This window comes from Dromiciops gliroides, chromosome 2, assembly GCF_019393635.1.
Source record: "Dromiciops gliroides isolate mDroGli1 chromosome 2, mDroGli1.pri, whole genome shotgun sequence".
Taxonomy (NCBI): Eukaryota; Metazoa; Chordata; class Mammalia; order Microbiotheria; family Microbiotheriidae; genus Dromiciops; species Dromiciops gliroides.
Window position 1 is genome coordinate 456,045,490 of NC_057862.1, and position 22,990 is coordinate 456,068,479.

Here is a 22,990-nt window from a genome sequence, read left to right on the forward strand (position 1 = left end):
GTCGTGCTACCTCTCACATAGGAGCTTTGATACACTGTAGGTATTAATAAATGTTTATTGATAGTTAAAACTCATACCTTACCCAGTATACCCACCACTGCCACATATATGCTTTCTGACTTGAATATTAACACAACTTTCAAAATAGAATAAAAATAACTGAAAACACATCAATGATTATCTATTCAAACCCTTCCCCTCCCCAAAAGAATCCCAGCTACAAAATATAGGACAACATTTCAGGAAGCCTGAAGGGATAAATGGGAGTATGGTGTTAATTAACTTTAAGTTGCCTGGGGAAAGTTGGGGAGATTAGAACAGAAAGAGGGGTTCTAGATTGATGGGTACTTAGAGGTGTATATACATAAAATGGAGGATTGATGAAAGCTCTCCTTAACAGGAGGTAACCATACCTTCCAAGCTTTCTCTTATATTACTCCCCTCCAAACACTACATTTGAGCCAAACTATGGCCTCACCCTTTCCCCCTAAATGTGCCTTTTATTCTCCCACCTCCATGCTTTTGATCATATTATTCCTTATGTCTAAAATGCTATCCTTTCCCCCCACCTAATCTACTGAATTTCTTCTCATCCTTTAAAGTTCAACTTAAGTCCCAACTGTAGGTAATGATCTTCCACCTCAGATCTCATGCAGTTGTTTGTTCTGCATTTTTCTCATACACTTATCATGCATCACTGCATATAATAGTCATGTGTGTTTGTGTCTCAACCCTCTACTGAAAAGGTAAATTCCATGAGGGCAGAGACAGTGTCTTATCCAAATGTTGTATCTTGCCCAAAGCCCAACATAAAGTTCTATGCACACTAGACGACTAATAAATGTTTGGTGAATTGATAAATGACAGAATGTGCAAACGTTGAAATTTTGTGACAACCAAAGAAAAATTTCACCTACATCCGTATTTGCCCTTGCGACTGACATCCTTAGGAAATAGGTAACTATTACAATGTATGCCATATCTTATGGAAGTCAGACTAAAGTTATGAAGTCAATTCATGTATGAGACAGTTTTCACATAAGTCAGTTAAATTAGCTCTATTCCATGTCCATGGATTAGACTCTATCTATCCTAGTCAAATGTATCTCTCAAATGTATACTACTGGTACAAGGGTAACTGACTGATGGATGGATTACTGACTGGAGATGGATGGGGGATGGGGAGGACATCTCAAGGACTCTCCCCTTCTGATGCCAGTGTCATCTTCTGATTTGATGAACAATGTAATGATAGTATTCAAAGATGCACTGAAATGCACACAACATCTTGCTCCTGATTGGCCCTCAGAAAGTCAGAGGATTAAGAAAAGTTGGTGATTCTTTCTGGGCAGTTCACTGAGGCCAATCTTGATAAAGCAAAGAGACAGGTTCTAAATATCAGCATCTTCATCATTACAACTATCAACATTATCACTATCTACATACCATCAATGAACAGTCCATTGGCCAAGTCAACATTTTCCACTGGGATGAGAAGAAAAGAAAACGTGTAATTGGAGAAGTCCTAAAACTCCAATATGGCCAGTTCTTTAAATCATAATCCTTAACTTGCCTTGATGACTAAACTCCTTCTAGACCCAAAACCAATGATACCTGGCAAGACTACTACTTTCTTTTCCAAGGAAAATTTATTGTTCTCCACCCAAAGTAAAGGAAGGAAGGAAGGAAGGAAGGAAGGAAGGAAGGAAGGAAGGAAGGAAGGAAGGAAGGAAGGAAGAAATAGTGATGATAATGGTGGTAGTGGTAGTGTGGGGATGATATGATGGTGGCAATACCCCTACTTTTATTTATCACTTTTGAGTTTAAAAAGTTCAAATATCTCATTTGATTTTCACAACAATCCTGTGAAGGAAATAGAGTTGGTATTACTATTACAATTTTGTAGATGAGAAAACAGGAGCTTGAGGAATTTAAGGGGCTAACCCAAAGTCACATGGTATCTAAGCAGCCAAGGTGAGACTTGAACTCATGTCTCTTGACTCAGCCCAGTGCTCTCTCCAGAGCACTACAATGTCAAAAATCTAATAACAGGAGAGGAAAAGAGAATGTCTATTCTGTAAGTCAAACTTTCTAATAAAAGGGAATCCTTAAAGTGAGTCTTGGGAAATACAGATTTAGAGCTTTTGATTTTGGCATTTTTCTCTGCACCAAATGACATTGAAGGCATAGGACAAAGTGGACTATTCTCTATTCCCTTGAACACATTTTCCTCATTCAGACTTAAATTCCTTTTTTCTTGCCATTCCCCACACTGTCCTGTTCTCTCTCCTCATTCTTTCAAATACCACCTCCTCTCTGAAGCCTGCCTTTCTTTATCCTTCCAGATGGTAACAATCTTCTTTCCTGTCTCCCATCCCCAAATTCTGTCTTTTGCCTCTTTGGACTATACATATTCACATAGCATCTTCTTTTGAATCCCTTTAATGCATTTTTAATTTTATTTTATATTCTATCGTCATTATGGTCTCCTGCTACTATACTGGGAGCTCCAAGAGGGCAGAGAACCCATGTTTTCTCTAAATTTGCTATCATCCCAGCCCATAGCAGAGCTTGCTTGATAAACGTCAGTCGGATTTGTTGAATTTTTGAGAATGGATTCAATTCTATTCAGAAGCAGCTACTTGTTTTGGGAAGTTGTCCATATCCCCTTGGATTATGAATGAGATATACACAAAGTTTCAGAGCTCTGGTAAATTGAGAAGGTGATTAAAAATAAGTCCAGTATATTTTATACAGAAATACTGACATGAAGTTGAGTTCTCTTGCACCATGTCATGTTCCTTCCTGCAAAAAACCAAAAACAAACAAAAAACGCTTTGGCCCTGTGTCCTGTTTGCTGCTCCAGGCCAGAAGTTCTCCGAACCTCATGAAGCAAGGCAGCATTTGCAAAGTTTCTTTCAACTTCATTAAAAACAGAATTCCATTACATCCAAATCCACTCTATACTAATTCTACCCTTCATAATTATTCTCATTACAAACAATAACTGTATTCTGCCCCTTTAATATATAAGCTATATGCAATTCCTACAGAAATAGCTCAAATATTGCTTTAAACATGATACTTTGGGGTGATTTACCAGTATTCCCTCAGTCACAAAAGCGCTCAACTAATTAAGACCAGTGAGTTTCATTTGGTATTAACCCGCACTAGAGAACGTTGTGAATCTGTTTTAACCCACCTTACAGTCTCACACTATCTGGTGCTTTAATGGAAACATTGGGCCTTTTCCTTAGCATACATAAATGGACACCACAAGCTTTTCAATTAAATTAGTCTTTTGAGAGAGATGTAGGAGAGCCAAAAAGCTCCTTAAAAATCTGAACTGCTTCATTGCTTCTCATTTGCCAAGGGGAGATGTGTAGTTAAAATGCAATGTTATTTTCTTCTTCTGCTTGGAGGAAAAAAAAAAGTTTCTGATCTTGAACTCGAAGCTAGCTATTTTAGAGTGTTACTTGGGATTTTCTTTCCATCATATGCACGCGATTTACTTTTCTACAGCTATGTAAGGGGTGGCTCGGTTATTATGCATCCAGAAAAACTATATATGAATTGTGTTTTAAGTTTACTGTTGAGGGGGAGGGGTCACAAGCAATTTGAAAAGAATAAAATGAGGCAACAGATAACAGAGAAAAAGAGGACTCCATTTAGATGAATAAATGTAACCAGAAGGCTTCCCAATGACATACAAAGTATTTTTCATATGTTTGCTCCGCTCATTATCTCTAAAACTTCTGCACTGCTGCAGATTTTCCAATTGTTCAGCCTTTAAAATACTAAATAACATCGATATGCTAACAATAGGATTAGCTATCCAAGATAGACGGTTATGCCTCCAGAATCTTAATTTTACACATTTAAAACAACTGTAGAAGTTGCTTCAGAGTCCCAGAGCACTCCTGGAGGCTTTAAGAACAGCAATTCCTACCTAGAGAAACCAGAAGATTGAAACAGGCGACAAATGCCAATTTCTAACTATGACTTTCACGACTTTCAAATTCCTCTGAATTATTGAATCATTTCAGCCAGCTAAACCACTCGGAAACAAATACTTCAGTAGTAATCATCCATTTACATCTCAGATATTTTTTTTCTTTCTATGAGTGTGAGTACAGCAAAGATCTGCTTTGAGGATCTGTTACCAATAAACTCACTATGATTTCCTGAACGAACTGAACCATTCTAAAATCGGCAATTACTGCCGATTAATGGAGAATCACACATGGCCCTAAGTGTTTTTATTCGTCTTCTGTCAGTTTTCAGGTACAACTAGACTTTGCTTCTTACGGCATTAAGGAGGATATAATTTTGCCTTAGCATTCCAATTTTTCCCTTCTTTTTATCTCAATGACTGAATATTTAGTAATGAAATCAACTATTTCTTGAAGTTCCTTTAGCAGTGAGGGAAAGGTTGTCAGGAAGAAGGGAGGAAATGCAGATGGAACAGAAATAAGGCATCCTTATGATGTGACTCCCTTGAAATCTTGGACACTCAATGAACTTGCTCTGTTCTAAGACACACAGGTATTCCTCTGTCCCCAAAGAGGTTATTATTATGTAATTAGAAGAACTGAGGTCCAAAACTTAATAGTTTCATACCAAAGGTCACCTTAAGGAACACAAACAGATTTCAAATATCGAATGGCACTTCTAAAGCCATGACTAAAAATAAGACAACAAACATTTTTAATATAAAAAATGATTTCCAGGCAGGAGCTACTCTTATTTGAGCCAGACTACTCATGATATAAACAGTCAGGGACCAGTAAGGAGACAGTGAAGGAAAAGATATCCATTATTAAATACGACCTGGGGAAAGCCAAACCAAACCAAACCAAAAACTTTCTTTGCCACAAAAGTTAAAAACAAAAACCCAATAGTTTTCTAATATCATGAAGGAATAAAATAACTTTCTACTGAATGTGTTTTTATACCACTGTGATTTGTTTTATAAAAGTCTCCCAATTTGATTGTAATTAAATATGTAATGAAAAAGTACTGCTTCAGGGAAGTGAAGCAAGACACTTTAACTGTTAGTTTAATACATTTCCAGCTGACTTTGCTTCATGACACCTTGTGTGTGTGTGTGTGTGTGTGTGTGTATGATTAGCCAAAAGGTAGAATTTCTGAGGCAATTTTGTTATTAATGAGGAACATCATGAAGAGGCATATTTAATATTTGGAATGATGAGATTTTCTCTGGCTTTTTTTATAGTGCTCCCTAAAAATCATAGATACAAACAAAACCTGATATAAAGGAAGGTTATCAGAATTATTTCATTTACCTGGCTCATGTGGGGCTAATTGGATATCCAGCCTTAAAAAGAGCCAGGCCTAGTTTTGTTTTGTTTTGTTTGTTTCTTCCCTTCGATGACTTTCTAAGTTCAACCCCAGCAAAGAATGCAATAGATGTTTGGTTTTTACCTGTATTCAAAAGAATCCCAGTCCTTATTTATTTCTGATCCTTTGACAAATAGCCATCCCCAGCTCCTGGGAATTGTAGAATGGGGGGTAGGAAGATGCAGTCTATCAAACTCAAGAGTTACATATCAGGAGATGTTTCTTCAGACTAGCAGCACAGGGAGAGATGAGAGCAAGAACCTATATTGGAGGAACCTAACAAAGAAGAGATGTTCTTGGGGACATCCCTAATGTATATTATCTTCTTTAGTGGGGTCCCCAAATGATAAGAAGCAAGAAGAAAAAGAGAGGTGAAGTGTGAAAGAAAGAAAAATTTAAGAATCGAGCATCCAAAAACACGGCATCACTTTGAACAACACACTGCTTTCCAAAAGTATCCAGAAAGCCCCAAACCTCCCCCAATTTTTTGGTTTGGTTTTGCTAGGAGGACTCTAGGATATTGCCTTTCTTATACAAGGGCAGTGCCTGAACTCCCTGTCACATGCAATCTGCTGATTAGGGTTAATGTATTGTGTCCTGATATGGCAGATTAAAAATGAAATCAATAAATGACTAAAACAAATGGGCTTTTGAAATGTCCCATTCAATCTAGGTCTTTAAAAATGAGGTGAGATGAGGAAGAAAGGAGGGAGGGGACATAGGGCCACTTAGCAATCAATTTGAATCCCAAACACTAAGTGGATGGAAGGAAACTTGGTGCATCTTTTAGCTGGAAGCCCCCTTATTTGGGACCTTCTCTAATTAATCAGAACAGTCAGGGCACTCCGTACTTGTGAACATCTTAGCTTTTTGAGTCATCTGTCAAAGTCAGAACGTGCAGAGGAACTGAACGGTTCTGAAGCATGAGATATTTAGATTTTTTTTTTTATGTGACTTGCTTTTCTAGACAACGTTAAAAAAGAAAAAAAGTGATGCTGCCAGGGTCAGGGCTCCATTCAGAATCCTATTTCCTTGAAATCAGTTTCTATTGGCCAGTAAATAAAAGATAAATGTAATAATGTTCCAATCTCCTCCCTCCCCCACCAACACCACTACTATTCCCCTCCCCGTAATTGCTGATATCACTTCTTTTAGTCTCAGTGTCATCGACATTAAGAAGTGGAAAAAGACCTCTCAGGTCATTCAGTCTACCCTAACTGCAGCATGCAGGATGGTCCCTGCTGAATATGTTTCCATTTAAATAACCTGTGCTATTAAGGTGCAAATTACAACTTTTAAGTAATGATTGCTAATAGTCTAATGTTTACTGCCACACAAGGACATTCATGAAAACAAAATCTGCATTATTCATCTACATATTAAATAAACAAAATAAATGTGAGAGCTGTTCATTGCTACTGTACTTTCTCAGGTTATCTAAGAACAAGGCACAGACAAAACAGCAGTAAATCTCTCTAGGGGCAAATATGTGTGTGTGTGCATGCATGCATGTGTGCACATGTGAGTTTGTGTGTGTGTGTGTGTGTGTGTGTGTGTGTGTGTGTGTGAGAGAGAGAGAGAGACAGACAGACAGACGGACGGACAGACAGACAGAGACAGAGACAGACAGAGATGTATATTGTTTATACCAGGGTGTTGAGCCCAGGTTTCCAACCCTTGGCATTAATACAAAAATAATGATCACTGATGGGAAAATAGAATATATATTGGTGTTTTGTTTTGTTTTTAAGTGGGGCTAGGATAGGAGAAGGAGGTTAGAATTTTTAATACTAGTATTTTATACTTAAGGACACTTCACATCTTTGGAAATATAAAGATACTGAAATTATTTTCCCTTTTCATTCTCCTTTTCCGTTTGCCCTCTCTCCATGAAACTGGTAGGGAAGAGATAATGGTACAACATGCAGGGATATTTTCACTTGAAAAATGGAAGACATTTCAGTTGTGACTAAGGAATATAGAACTAAGTATAAGTGGGAAGAAATCAAACTTCAGGGGGCTTGTCCCTGTAGCTTTTGCCACAGCACTGAACTTCTGTTATCCCAAGTTACAGAATGATGCAACATCACAGAGAAATGCCAACAGACTAAAGACAAGCACCTCAAGAAAGAGCTGAAAGAGTGTGGCTAAGGTAAGGGACTTGGGTATTTCTGAGGGAAATCTTCTAAGGAGAAATCCAAACATCTATTTGATACTGATGTACTGATATCTTGCTGAGGTAAACCTAACTCTTGAACTCCAAACCCCAGGGAAAATATTACAAATAAATAGTAAACATCACTCCCTCACCTCATCTCTTATAAATATAGTCCTATTCATTCAAATTCAATGTTTACAGTATTAGGAGGATTTGTAATACATTACTGGAACTCAGAACTTAAAATTAATAATAACAAGGAATAAAACTCTCCAGTATGTTCCTTGGTATGGACTCTAAATTAGCAGGACCTCTCCTATTCAATCGACTTGTACACTCTTTCTAATCTTTGCATTTATTCATTACTCAAACTAGAAATTTTCTTCCAAAGTCAATGCATGGTAGTAATTATTTACAGTTGTGCACATTATGGTGCAGCGACAAAAGCAGAAATTTCCGGATTCTTTAGACCTCACCATTTCTTCCTTTCCTTGGATATTAAAGCCAAAGAATCCCAAAGTGGCCAACTTTTCTTATGTGAAGCTGCCTCAGCTAAAAGAGAGGAAGGCATTGATGTCCTTAAAGGAAAATTATGTGGAAAATAGCTTTATTAAATGTAACCAAATAAACAACTAATAAGAGGCCTTGCCATCTTCTTGATTTCTGATTCCTTTTCAGCTTGATAGTTTATAGATAGTAAAGAGGACTCTTTGCCCCTGATCTCCCCCAAAAAAGTAGAGCCCCAAATACTACATATGAAAATGAAAACTAAAGGCAAGCCAGGAAACTGAAATCATGGCCATAACTTTCAAATGGGGAAAACTAGTGTAAATAGATTAACCAGTGCAATAGAAACTAGCTTAATAAAGAGACTCTAATTTAAATAATGCAATATAAGATTACATAAATTCGATACACCTGAAGCCTCATTGATCAGAGGATAAATATAATCAAAGTAGCCCAATTCTGAGCAATGCACTTTTTGTAATGAGCTTACTGACTGAGACATGTCCAGTCATTCTGGTAATTTAAATCACTGCCTAGTTGTTGAGGGCCTTTACCGGAACAACAAGAAAAACAGAGTAATTTTCAGGGCAACCTCACTTCTTGCTGGACTGCAGCCCAGGGTTCTCTTATGGGACAACAATAAGGACGTTATCTATAATAATCTAGCTACACTCATTCTTCTGTTTCCAGAGCTAGCCAGGGAATCTATGTGACTCTTCCCTGGTACAAACCAGCCAGTGTGCTCACTCTAACTTTGTCAGATTGAAAATTGGGGTTTAAAAGCAAAAGTGAATCAAAATGCAGGAGGAAAAAATGAGAGACAAATTATATCATCAGTTATAACCAATGGTGGGGAGAAAACCCACATATTATGTTTGACTGCCTGTACCTAATCAAACAAATACATACACACACTTATAAAACCTACTTCACAATCCAAACGACTCTATAGTAAAGTTCCAAATAGATTTAATTTTTTAAATGCCCAGCTGTTTTATTCTTAAGCAAAGAGCATTAAACAACAACAACAACAACAATCAGTGGGTAAATTCTTTGAAAGATGTTTCTACTTTAACTCCAACTAGCCTCTGACAGTTAAGAAAGCAGGTACCTACCCCCTCACAGGAGTAGCTCTGCAGGGCCTGTCCTGCAATTCTATGCTAGAATCAGATGATGAGAGAAGAAGAAATCAGTTGTACATTTGTTCTGGTTACCTAAAACCCTAACACCCCCCCACACTCCATTTGTTATCTACCTTTGGTTTTGCCCCAAGTACTTTTCAAACTTTAGTAAAGTATATCACTGAAGTTGTTCCTATCCTTTGCTCCAGATTGCAATGGAGTAAAACTAGTGATAGGTTTGCAGGAAGAAGACTTGGCTGATGATCCCTAAAATCAAGGGAAGAAAAAAAAAACCTTAAGCTTTTCTTTAAAGCACTGATCCAACTAAGGACACAAAGAAATAAAAAAACGCCCACATTAAAAGCCAAACAAGATAATAATTGTGCGTCTGGCTAAGAGAATCTAGAGGGCAAGCCTTGCGTCACTGGCACTTGAGTTACCATGGTGAGTGATTTATTGATATATATCAAGAATGAATAGATCAAAGGCAGCAAGATGACAGGTGATCAATCAAATGTCAAATCAAAGCTGGCAATCAACTGGAAAGCTGACTTTTCAGTGGGTGGGTCTGGCAGGAGAAAAATGAACTTTCATATTGCACTTCCCAGAAACAAAACCCCAGTATACTATTAAAAAAAAGCAATTAAGCAACCTAAAAAGAAAACTCTTAAAAGCCTTTTTGTACTGGCCCGTTAACCTGTTCCTATTTTTTTTTCTTTTTTGAAGGGTGGGGGGAAGAGAAGGCAGGGAAATAGCAATACAAAAATACGCATAAAGTTAAAAACTCTTTTCTGTGCACCTATACATTGCATTTTCCAAGGGGCATTAAAAAAAAAAAAAGACGAGTGGGGTGGGGTAGAGGTGGGGATTAGATTTGAAAATACAGATTCTTTCAGAACGCACTTAGATTATTCAATCGGTTTCCTGTTGCAGCTTTCACTAGGACTGATCAAAAGCTGAACTCCATCAGCTCATCCCAAGCCAGTCCCTGCCTTCCCTAGCTCAGGCACAACCTCACACTTCCCAGGACCAAAAAGGGGTTAAAGGAAAACTGACCCAGGAAGAGACACAATGACATCTTAAAAACCAAAGTATGCATGCTGTGTGTAAGGGGAAGACTTAAGGGTGTCCCCAAACCTTACACACTATCATCATGGAGAAGCAAGAGGCAGGAAGGAAAGAAATGGAAAGAAAGTTAGGGGTGGGAGATAGCTAGGGGGGTGGGGGAGGGAGAATGGAGAAGGTGGAGAGAAAAAGTTTAAGGAGAGAAGGACCGTGGGATTCCCCAAAGCTGGAGAGTTGTCCGGGCACCGGGAAGGGGACAGGGTTTAGAATGCCAAACCAGGGAGTCAGTTTCCTTCCTCCTTTCCCAGAAGGGGAGACGGAGATGAGACAGACTTGTTCGCTCGCTCCCAGCAAGTTGGATAGAAGGGGGTGGCAGGGAGGGCGGAGAAGGTGGGGGGGGGGGAGAAGGGGGGTGATGAACAGGGAGCAAAAAGCCCAGAAAAGCAGGGGTGCTCGTCTCGTAGGGAGGAGGGGGGCGCGGGGGAGGAAGGGAGGGAAGGAGGGAGCTGCAGCCCCAGCCTGTAAGTGCCGAGAGAGAGAGAGCTTCGGCTTACCTGCCGCCCGCTTCGGTGCCTGCTGTTTCCTCCTCGGCATCGCTCTACTTTCTCCAATCTCACTTCTGTCCCCAGACCCGAGAAGCAGCTCGGGGGGTGCTCGCTTGTCTCGTCTGTCTCTGTCTCTCCCCCTCTGTCTCTGTCTCTCTCACACTGAGCGTCCCCCCTCCACTAAGGGCTTAAGGGGAAAAAAACCGGGGGAGGGGAAGCCCCAACAAAACAAAACAAAACAAAAAAACCTGTCTCGTGTTGACAATGTCGGGTTGTTGGTTGCTGATGATGTTGTTGGTCCTTTTTTTTTTTTTTGGTCTGTTTTTTGGTTTTGTTTTTGGGGGGGTGACTGTTGAGACACTTGATTTCTTTATTAAACATCCAAGACCAGGATCAGATGGCAGGAACTGTGCCGCACACACGCACCACACGCACTCACACGCGGAAAGATAAGGCGAAAGGTAGTAGGTTTTTTCTTTTTCTTCCTCTTCTTCTTCCTCCTTTTCCCCTCCTCCTCCTCCTCCTCCTCCTCCTCCTCCTCCTCCTCCTCCTCCTCCTCCTCCTCCTCCTCCTCCTCCTCCTCCTCCTCCTCCTCCTCCACCACCACCACCACCACCACCTCCTCCTCCTCCTCCTCCTCTTCCTCCTCCACCTCCTCCTCCTCCTCTTCCACCTCCTCCTCCTCCACCTCCTCCTCTTCCTCCTCCTCCTCCTCCTCCTCCTCCTCCTCCTTGCTGATCTCTATGGCGGACTTGTGCGGGGGGAGAGAGATCGCGGTAGGTTTGGTGCTGCTGTCAGATGCCAGCCTGTGAGTGATATGGGAGAGGACAAGAGCGGGTTTGGAAGGCAGGAAATCTGGAATTCACACACACTCACACACACACACACTCACTCACTCACACACGCGCGCACACACACACACTCCCTCTCACGCTCGCTCCCACATACACACTCACACACATACACACACGCGCGCATACACTCTCTCTCACACTCTCGCACACACACATACACACACACATCCTCACATATGCACACACAGGCAGGGCGAGGCGATGCCAGCAAACATCGATCCACTGAACAAACTGAACATTAACAAACTCCTCCTCCTCCCCGCGACCTGATGACAGGGAGAAATTTACTCCCCAGCAGCAGATAGAAAGGCAGAGGGAGTTTATTAAAGAGACAGCAGCGTCCTGCTGAGGGGAGAAGAGGAGTGGGGAGGGAGGGGAAGGGAGATTACTATGCCGGCCCTGCTAGGCTTCTCCCTTGCCCCTCTCTGGACCCTACCCCCCACACCTTTCAGAGGCACGCCTACCCTGCGCTCGGGGCACCCTGGTCTGCAGGTTTCCGTAGTTAGATCAGTGCTTTAAAAAAAAAAAACTAGGGAAGATCAGAATTAAGGAAAGATGAAAAGTGGGGCCAGGTAAGAGAGTGAATGCCAATGACCTTCTTTCCACAATCTTACTAGATGAGGAAGTTAGATTTGCTCCACTTCATCAATATATGGAGGAATTTGGGAGAATCACCCTACATTCCTTTATAGACAATGAACTTTTCCACCCTCAACTTTCCCTTCCTCCCAATCTTGGCTCCATTCCCACCCTTTCCCATCAGCAGGGAGTCTGACTTTTTAAAAATTATGCCTCCCCCCCTTTTTTTACTCTGCAAGTATTTCCTCAACTTTTATAGGTTCAACCCAATATTCACTCTACTGAACATTTATTAAGTACTGTGTGCAGAGCCTCCTGTACTTTTTGCATAGGTGATCGCATCCTATACAGATTCAAATTCTACTGCTCTCCTAATGTCTTTGATCAAATACTGCTTCCAATTTATGGATCACTGATTAAGGCTTAGAAACTGTGTGTTAGGTTGTTTGCTTTTGTTGTTGTTGTTGTTATAGCATATACTTTATTGTAAGGATCCTTGCAGTTATAAGGGGTTTTGGTCTGTCCCACCATCCCTCACTGCCAACCTTCCCCCCTTCCCCCCTCCTTCCCCCAAACACACAATCTACTAACCAATGGCTGGACATAGAGGACTGGGTAATCAACAGTCCTGTGGCAGCTTTGACTAGAGCTGACTTTTTTTTTTCAGTTGGGAGGAAAAGAAATTTTACTTTTCTCCCTCATATTGGTTGGCTGCATTGATATTGCATGCAAAGTGCTTAACAATAATTTTAGCAGTTCTGTGAGGTAAGTAAATACTATTTCCCCCTTTTATAGAGATGGTGCAGAGAGGTTAAATAGCTTGATCTGAGTTAAAAAGCAGTCCACTTACCACTCCCTTACCCTTTAGCCTTCTCATTAAAGGCCAAAGAAACCTTGCTCCTTATTTACAATGCGGGGAACATGGGGAACAAGTAAGAAACAAAACTCCAAAATCCTCAGGAACCTAACTGAAATGAGGTAGAGAACTCAAGAACCTGAGCCTAATTTATTACAAGAACCTTAGCTTATGTTGATGTAATGGCATCCAGAAGAATGAGAACTTATATGTCTTTGTCATCTCCTTATCTTATATTTCACTATTTCCATAGTTTGGAGGCTAGTGTTATGGGAATAAATAGATGGTAAGAAAGGGCACCAACTTTCACAACTTCAGCAGCTTCTAAAGATTTACCCCAGAATTCTCAGCTTTTCCTCTGTAAGCTCTTCCACTAGTCATGGCTAGGAGTCCCTAATACCTCCAGAGATGGGAGAATACCTGGGGAGCTTTCCTAGTAAACACCCTGTGCTCTCTGCTATAGGACTAACAAAGTGTTAGCCAATGTGCTAATAATTACGTAGAAGAAGTAGAAATCTTAAGACCATAAGAGAGGTAAAAATTATGTAAGTTTTCAAGTGCTCCAAGCCTGGGGCATAGCCTTATATTTGCTAACAAAAAAATTCATGGCATTATGGGCTAAGAGAGCACTTTGAGTTAGAGAGGCAGTGAACCTGGAATCTTAAGTGATTTGATTTCTAGTGCTGGCATTTGCTATTTGTTGTGACTTAAGCCACTTAACCTTTTTGAGACTCAGTTTCCTCAGCTGCAATAATAATCCATGTAGCATCTACCTCAACCAACAACCTATGGGTTGTTGTGAAGATTAGATGAAGTAATATATGCAAAATGTTTTATAAATCATAAAGCACATTATTTGAAGTTCTTCTAAGAGACAGCTCCCTGGAATTCTGTCTTTCACCTATTCTTAGTTCCTAGTGAATTTTCATTTTAAGAGACATTTATTTCAAGACACTGAAGAATCAGATTGATGAACTTGGTCAATTGATTGGTATACATGTCCTTCATTAATGTTTAGCAGTTGCCTAGTGGATATTTCAAACTTAACATTGTAGTGTTTCCCCTAAAATTCATCTTTCTTCCAAAATTCTATCTCCACAACATCTATTACATTGGATACTTTATCTTTCCTCAAACAGCCAAAACCTTCATTCAGGCCCCCATCACCTCTCACCTAGATAATTACAATGTTCTCCTAATTGGCTTCCCTGCCTCAGATCACTCCCCACTTCAATCCATCCTCAACACAACTACTAACATTATTTTCCTTAAGCACAGACCTGACCTTCTCACTCCCCTACACCCAAAAGTTTAGTGGCTCACTATGCTTTCTAGGATCAGATACAAACCTCTGCTTTGCTTTAAAAATTCTTCCTGATCTCACCCCACTCATCTTTTCAAACTCATAGACATTATTTCACAGTGTGCTTTTTCCTGTTCCTTTCCCAGGGCACCCCACCTCCTGTCTCAGACACTTTGTCCTGTCTTCGTGCCTGAAATACACTCCCTCCTCACCTCTGCCTTCCTTTAACATGTAGCACAAGCTTCATTTTCTAAGCAAAGCCTTTCCTGATTGAATCAATTTCCTGCACGCTTCCTTACAAACTACCTTGAATTTCATAATTTCTTTCTATTTTGCTTTCTTTTTTTTTAATGGGCAATGTCACAGTGGATAGAGTGCTGGGGTTGCAATCAAGAAGATCTGAATTTCAATATGACATCAGATGTTAAATAATTTTGTGACCCTGAGCAAGTCACTCAACCCTGTTGGCCTTAGTTTCTTCTTCTGTAAAATGAGCTGGAAAAGAAAATGGCAAACCACTCCAGTAGCTCTGCAAAGAAAAACCCCAATGGGACATGAAGAATTGGACATGACTGAAATGGCTCAACAACAACAACAAAAATGTTCAAAATAGCATAGTAGGGAGAAAAGTATCTCAAGGAGCCAAGCCTCTGTGCCATGCCTTCTCCCCATGAGAAGTCCAAGGACTTCTCTCTTGGTTCTGTTTCCCTATCACCTAAATAAACTATTATTTTATTCTAATTGAAAAACAAAACAAAACAAAAAACTAGCATAGTAGGCAGGATAGAAAGATACAAGGGAAACTACCCACTCTCAAGAAGCTTACCTTCTATGGGGGAATATATGCATTTACAAGCCATTTATATGTTGTCTTGGTGGAAAGAATGCTGGAATTGGAATAAGTTCAAGTTTCAGTTCCTGCATTTACTAGCAACATGACCTTAGGCAAATCAACTCCATCTCTCTGAGCATCAGCTTCCTCATTTGTAAAATGGGTATAATGATATTTGGGCCATCTATCCCACTGAATTGTGAGGCAAGCCTAATAAGCAATATGTAAATGTGAACCGAGAGGGGTTATGGCATAGAGAAGAAAGAGCTGGACTCAGAGTTGGGAAGACTTGGGTTCAAGCACCACCTCTATCAAAGACTGCTATGTGATGCTGAACAAATTACTTAACCTCTCACCGTACCAGTCAACTCTTTAAGAATATGAAGTGCAAAGAAAGTAATCATCTGCTTTGGCAAAAGGAGCTCCCCACACTGAAGAAATCACAAATCCAATTTTTTTTTTAAAAGCACCTATTATGCCAGCTCTGGAGTCAGGAGGACCTGAGTTCAAATTTGATCTTAGACACTTTACTAACTGTGTGACCCTGGGCAAGTCACTTAACCCCATTGCCTCCAAAAAAATGTATTCTATGCAAAGCACTATGCTAGTTATTGGGAGGAAAGAAAAGATAATGCAATAATTGTTCCTATACTCTTGGAACCTGGGGGAGAGTGAGTGGTATGGCCCACAAATATGTAATATATATATATATATGTGTGTGTGTATATATATATATATATATATATATATATATGTAGTAAATATGCACTGTGATATAAATATATTGAGAAGCAGCTTGGAGTAATGAATAGGGAGCTGGCCTTAGAGTCAGGTTCATCTCGCATCTCTCACAGAAATGTTGTGTGTCCCAGGGCAAGCCTCTGAGTGTGTCTATAACTCTCTAACACTTTGAGTTGCATTGTAGTTGCTGATACCAATCAAGTCACAAATCTGATGCTGCACCACCCCCCGTGCTCATCCCCCCAAAAAGATAGATAATGATATTGCTGAATAGGATAGAACAGAAGCACAAGAGGCACAGACTACTTTGCCAGATGATAGGAAGGAAAGGTTAATTTCCAAGTTGTGTGATAAAAGAAAGTTTTAGTGAGGAAATGGCACTTGAACGGTGCCTTGAAGGATTGGTAAGTGAAGATGCAATTTCAAGTGCAGACAATGGTGTGAGAAAAGACAAGGAAGTGGAAAGGAAGTGGTTCTACGGGCATTTGTGGCCCAGTTTGACAGAAGCACACCTGAGCACACATTGAAGGGAGATGCCAGCCCTTGGAGGACCTTGAATGCCAGGTAAATGTGTGGGCTTTAGAACATTTGACAGGTAATAGTGAGCCATGGAAGAGTTTTGAGCAGAAGAACTCAATTAGATCTATGACAAAAGAATATTTGAACCTGAGGCAAGTGGGATGTTGATTAGCTGGGGAAATGATTTGGAGAGCACATAAGTGTGGAGTCATCATTTTAAGGAGATGAAGAACATGGGTTGGTGGAAGCAGAAATGGGAGGAGAATTAGCAAAGGAGAGAAGTTGTAGAAGTAGGACATGGATTGAAATTATATATACATGCATTGATTTGCATATATACACATGTTGTATATGTACATATGTATGTATAGATGTATAAATTTCCTCAAGCCTCTCCCCACTCAAGTCTATTCTACACTGTCAAATTGATCTTAATATAAATATACATTCATACACACATGTATAAATATATATAAATGTATTTCTATATTATTATATATTAATATATTATATATTAACACATATTAATATATGCTTACCTATATTTATATATGTATATATACATAAATATAGATTTCTATATACACAAATGTATATTTTTATCACATGCATATAAATCTATTTATAAACATGTGTATACTACATAAACATAATACACTGCCATTATATATATATACATATATGTGTATATTTATACTATATATACATAATATATTATATATACCTTAGGCATTATGATATGATGGAAAAAATACTGGCTGCATAGTTTTAAGAACTGGAATGGCATTCTGGCTTTGCCACAGAAATCTATTTTCTTTGGCAAGTCTCTTCACCACCCACAGTCTTGCTTTCCTCATCTGTAAAATGAAAGATTGGACTATATCAGTATTTTAAATTTGGTATACACAAACTTGTCTTATTTAAAAATCTTTTGATAACTGTATTTCAGTATAAGTATTTCCCTTTGTAATCTTTTGTACTTTATTTTATACATTTTAAAACATCATTCTGAAGAGGGGTCCACAGGCTTTGCCAGAAAGACAAAGGAAACCTGGACATAAAACAGATTAAACAGAATCTCTGGAGTAGATGGTCTTTGAGGTGATCCAGCTCCAGCTCTGCACGATTCTAGGTCGAGGTTTTTCTAAGAGTGTGTTGTTTCCCTCCCTTGTTTGGCAAGTTTGGCAAGGCCAATTACTTCACATAGAGCTCAGCAAATCTCATCCATTGCCTTGGGGTTTCTTAATTTACCCTGATGCTGGCCAGGGTGAACACATCTTCCTCCACTTGGTAGAAATTTGCTGCCTGAAGACAGCTGGGATTACCGCAGTAAAAGTGTTGGGGTAGTTTGGAACATAATGCAAGATTATTGTTAAGGAAGAAATTCACCTAAAGGCATTCGGCAATAGTTCTTAATATAATTTTGGGTTTTGGCAAAACTTCTTTGAGGTAATTAATCGGTATCTATATTTCAAATGCAACAGCTGCCTGGCTGGAAAGATGCGGGGAAATGGAAGCTGGTGGTAATAACACAGAACACATTTTCCCTTAGAGTTGGCTGCTTATAACATGTGACAGTGTTATGCTGCTACATAAGAATTGAGACCAACTTGCTCCTTCAGTAATCCATTGCTCAACTTCATTAACCACAGGAAGACATTAAGTGAATGTAAGGACTAGAACAGAGCTGGAAACCATATGTTCATCAGCCTTTAAGCTACAGGCCCATGTTATATTTTATGCCACATCAACTGTGCATCAGGTTTTATTTCCTGAACTCATTAGAAGTGTAGGTCCAAAGGTGAACCTCAACTTTCCAGAAGCAAATAGGATATGATATAATTTGCTCTGAGAACACCTTTCAGCATCATGGAGAGCATAAGTCTTATCTATTATGATTAAGCATTAAGGATCCAATTGTCTTTAAGAATTTTATGAGATCCTCTCCTGCTTACTAGGATTATGCCAATATGACTTATTCTGACGATTGCCCTCTGGCATGAATATAACTTGCTTTTCCCTTTGGCTATTGTCCAAGAAGCACCCACCTCTACCCTACCCCACCCCCATCTCTGCCCATTGACCTCCTATTAAATCTCCAAGTCCCAAATCAAATGTCTCCAAGAAGCCTTTCTGGGTCTTCTCAGCCAGAAATTGTCTCTCCTTCTTGTGAGTTCCCAAAGTACTTTCTTTCTCTCCTAGATACTTGTAATTTGATTTTATATTAAGTTTGTTTGTATAAGTCCTCACCTTATCTCCCATAGGTCCTTGTACACAGGGTCCATGTTTTAAATTTCTCCGTATTGCTATCATTGCCTCACACAGAGTTTTGCACACAGTACAACACTTAATCTTTGTTATTGAAAACGTACCCGTAAACTGAAAGAGGTCTCAGGATTAACCCTTCAGTAGCAAAGTTACACAGTAGCCTCTGCTTTCTAAAAGGTACAAAAAGAAACTTCCCCCTTCTAGGAAACTCCAAATAATCAGGCCTTGCTCCCTTCCCTCTATTTCATCTCTGGCTGCCCTTCCGTACCAAACATTCTAACACTGATATAGTTGTAATACTTTTGAAATTCCATCTATACTATCTGTGGTCCTCTTGTTCTCCCCCCTTTCTTTGAAAAAGTCCATCTTCACTTCTTTTCCTCTTATTGTCTTCATAACCTTCTGCAATCTGGCTGTCAGCCTCATCATTCAACAGAAATTACTCTCTCCAAAACTGCCAATGGTCTCTTAATCTCTAAATCCAGTGGCTTTTTCTCAGTCCTCATCGTTTTTGAGTAGTCTGCTGACATCAACATTGTCGATTACCTTTTTCTTCTTGATACTCTTCTTTCCAGGTTTTCATTACACTCCTCTCTCCTGATCTTTCTCTTACCTGTCTGATCACTCCTCATTCTCTTCTGGATCTTCATCCAGGCCAGGCCTACTAACCTTGGGTGTCCTCTAAGGTTCTATCTTCTCTTCTCCCTCTCTACTATTTCAACTGGTCACTTAATCAGCTCCCATGCATTCAATTATCATCTCCATGCAGCTGATTCTCAAAGTTATTTATCTAGTCCCAACCTCACTTCTAAGCTCCAGTCTCTAATCTTGAACTGCCTATTGGACATCTTAACTTGGATATCCTGTATACATCTTAAACTTAATATATCCAAAACTGAATTGATTCTCTTTTCCCCTATAATTTCCCTCTTTCTAAGTTCCTATTACTGTTGAGGAAGCCACCATGCTAACAATCACTTAAACTCACAACTAAGGTGCAGCTTCTATTCCTTGCTGTCTTTTGTACCTCATATCTGATCTGTTGCCAAATCCTGTCAATTCTGTATTTGTAACACCTCTTAAGTCAAAAACTTTAAAAAAACAACTGAACAACAATATCTCCCATATATCTCCCCTTCCCTTTTTTGACATTGCCACCACCCTGACCCTCATCACCTCATGTCTGGGCTGCTGAAGTAGCCTACTGATCAATCTTCCTGCCTCAAGCCTCTCCCCACTCAAGTGCATCCTACAGTTATTTGTCAAATTGATCTTAAAGCATAGATCTGACTATGTCATCCCCTTATGTAATCAGCTCCAGTGGCTCCCTATCACCTCCAGGAATGAATAGGAAATCCTCTATTTGCCTTTTAAAATCTTTTATGACTTGCATCCTTCCTACTTTTATGGTTTCTTTACATTTTATTCCCCCCCAGTACTCTGTAATCTATTATATCAGCCTCCTTACTGTTCCTCAAGTCTGGGCATTTTCCCTGGCTACCACCCATACCTGAATTGCTTTCCCTTCTCACTTCTTCATCTCTACTTTCTAGTTTCCCTTTCTTCCTTTAAGTCTCAGCCAAAATCTTACCTTCTTCAAGATGCCTTTACTGATCCTTCTTAATCTTAGTCCCTTCCTTTTGAGGTTATTTCCAATTTATCCTGGTTATATCTTATTTGTACATAGTTGATTGTATCTTGTCTCCTATATTAAGCTGTGAGCTCCTTGAGATCAGAGACTGTGTTGTTTCTTCCTATCTCTTTCCTAAGTCCTTCCTTCCTTCCTCCCTCCCTCCCTCCCTCCCTCCCTTCCTTCCTCCCTCCCTTCCTTCCTTCCTTCCAGATTCATAAATGTTTTTTGAATTAGACTGTGTTAGGGAAGGTTAGCTACGCAGTTTGCTGAGTAGCTAATAACTGAATGTGGTCCAATTATAGGGTGCAATGGAGATCAGACTAGAATGAGAGGAAGAGATGGTTCCTAGCAGCTAATTGCTCTCTACTTCTTTCCAACTTATGTTTTACTCTGTCTCTGTCTTTTTTAATTTCATCTCTATTTCATTTCATGTGTTTCTCACTCTGTGTTTCTGATCTCTTTGTCTGTCTTTCTGTCTATCTCATAAAATGTCAAGAGCTAGAGTGAACCTTGGCAATAATGTACCCCAATCTCACATTTTGGAGGAGAAAAGTGAGGCCTGGGGAGAGGATGTGACTTACCCAAGGGGACTTGACTAATAACTGAGTCAGCCGAGACTTAAATGTATTGCTTTTGACTCCCAGACCATAATTCCTTCTATTACTCACAGTCACCTCTTCCTGTCCAAAGGTTTAAGCTTTGGCTTGGAGCATAGAATTTCTAGCTGCCCCACTGTCTTTTCCTGGTTAAGCTATAGGTTTACATTGTCTGTAATTAGACTATAAACTCCTCTCTATAATCACACTCCAAACTTCTGGATATCAGGCACTTTGCCTTGTGTTTAAGCTAAGCAATACTTAAGGTATCCCCAATAAGTAATCCACCACAAGATCTAGCTTTCAGATTGAAAATAACTTGTAAATATAAATTTTGTTCTCAATCATTAGCTGGAAAGACTGTTACAGCAGAAATCCTTCAATATTATTAATATATATTATAATAATTTTTAATATAAAGGAGCAATCTGAGGTTGAGGGAAAAGGTCAAACATTGTCACCCAGAGTACATTGCTTGCTGGTTTAAAATGGAGAAGAAAGTGTTTCACTAGAACCGCTTCTTATAGTCTGGGAGCACCAAGTAGAGCCTATTGTTCTTCAGAAGGATGGCTTTGATCCAAATGTGACCCATTGAGTAGAGTATTTGCCTCTGCAGTGACTTTTTAGTTCCCCAAATAAGAGATGAGAAAGTAGTTGTTTTAAAATGGTAACTCTCTGGGGAAGGGGGAATTGAGAGAATGGACTTCGGAATCCAGCACTTCTGAGATGGCACCCTATCCTCCGTGATAAATGGCAGCATTAACAAGGTTTGGTTGAGAGGAAACCTACAGATTTATGACTTCCTGTCTCCGCCAGCAGATGTCATTATGGCTGACAGAACAGAATGCCTTTCAAGAGAGAACTGGGGTGGAGCTATGGAAAGAGAAAGAAAAAAAAATAAGCAAAAACTGGTATTCCTTTTATCATCATCAGTATCGTTATTTTTAGGGCTGGATTTTACACTAAACAGACTTTTAGGCATTTGTTGAGCTCACATATCCCATGATTTATATAGAAATGAACAAATAAAGAGATGGTTATTGGCTTGCCCTGGAATAAGAAACCCCACTGGATTTTGTTCCAAGCACATTTAAACCCTTAAAAATTAGGCAGAATAAAGTGAACACTTTGAACTGAATAAGTCCTCAATTTACCCCGAGACATTATCTAGATGGGCATTTAAATGATGTTTACTTTAGAAACAGAGCAGTTGATTCCTAGCCTCCTTTGATATACATACCATTTTACCCATTTTTATAGACTGTTATTGACATTTTATGCACCTGAAAAATTTTGATGCTCTGTAAAGTGGCATAAATCCAGCATTTATCATGGGGCAGAAGTCATATAAATAAATAAATGTTAATGCTGGTATATATACTAGGTAATTGCAGGTCACATAATTTTCAGCACTTCCTACTTCCTAGCTTTACCTGAGCATTTATCCTCAGCTGGAAAGCAGGTGTTTCTCCTACTCCTTCTTTTGGAATCCCAACTAAAAAGAATTATTTGGGCCCAAGGAATAAGTGTTTCAACCGTGAGATAGATTGAACTGTTAGGGCTATATATACCTTCTTGGCCCCTGTCATGTAGAGGTCATTTTCCATTACAGTAACATTGGCAATTGTTACCATTGTAATTAAGGGTCAGGGTATTTTTTTATTCTGGCAGGTTCCTCCTCATCTTTCTCACCCCTTTTCAAAATTTCTAGCTTAGTCTCCAGAAACTTAACTTTGGGGAAAGAGTTGATTTAGAGAACTCTCTTCTGAGAATTATTATTGGTATTTGCTAATGTAATAGATGTGTTTTAGCAAATATCTATTTTCTATGGTCTTAGTTTCAGGAGTGTAACAAATTGAACAGTGTTGTGTGTGTGGCACCAGTCACATGCCCATCAATTTTTACAAACTTGATGTCATATGCTAATGTTTCATTCCACTCCATTTTATACTTGAGTAAACTGAGTTACAATAATTTATGCTTCAATGGAATCTCTGGGGCTGAGAACCAACTTCATGTTGCTGATTTTATTTCTTTTTTTGGTTACATTTG

At 39.4% G+C, this 22,990-nt stretch overlaps 1 protein-coding gene across 2 annotated transcripts in view; it reads right to left on the minus strand.

Moving 5' to 3' along the window:
* TSHZ2 (teashirt zinc finger homeobox 2) overlaps positions 1-11,248 on the minus strand; it is a 484,962-nt gene extending 473,714 nt beyond the window's left edge. For both annotated transcript variants that reach the window (XM_043988668.1, XM_043988667.1), the window contains exon 1: positions 10,767-11,248. In XM_043988668.1, coding sequence (XP_043844603.1) covers positions 10,767-10,806 — 40 coding nt within the window. In that variant the 5' untranslated portion in view covers positions 10,807-11,248. The remainder of the gene's footprint in view (positions 1-10,766) is intronic.
* Positions 11,249-22,990: the final 11,742 nt, after the last annotated feature.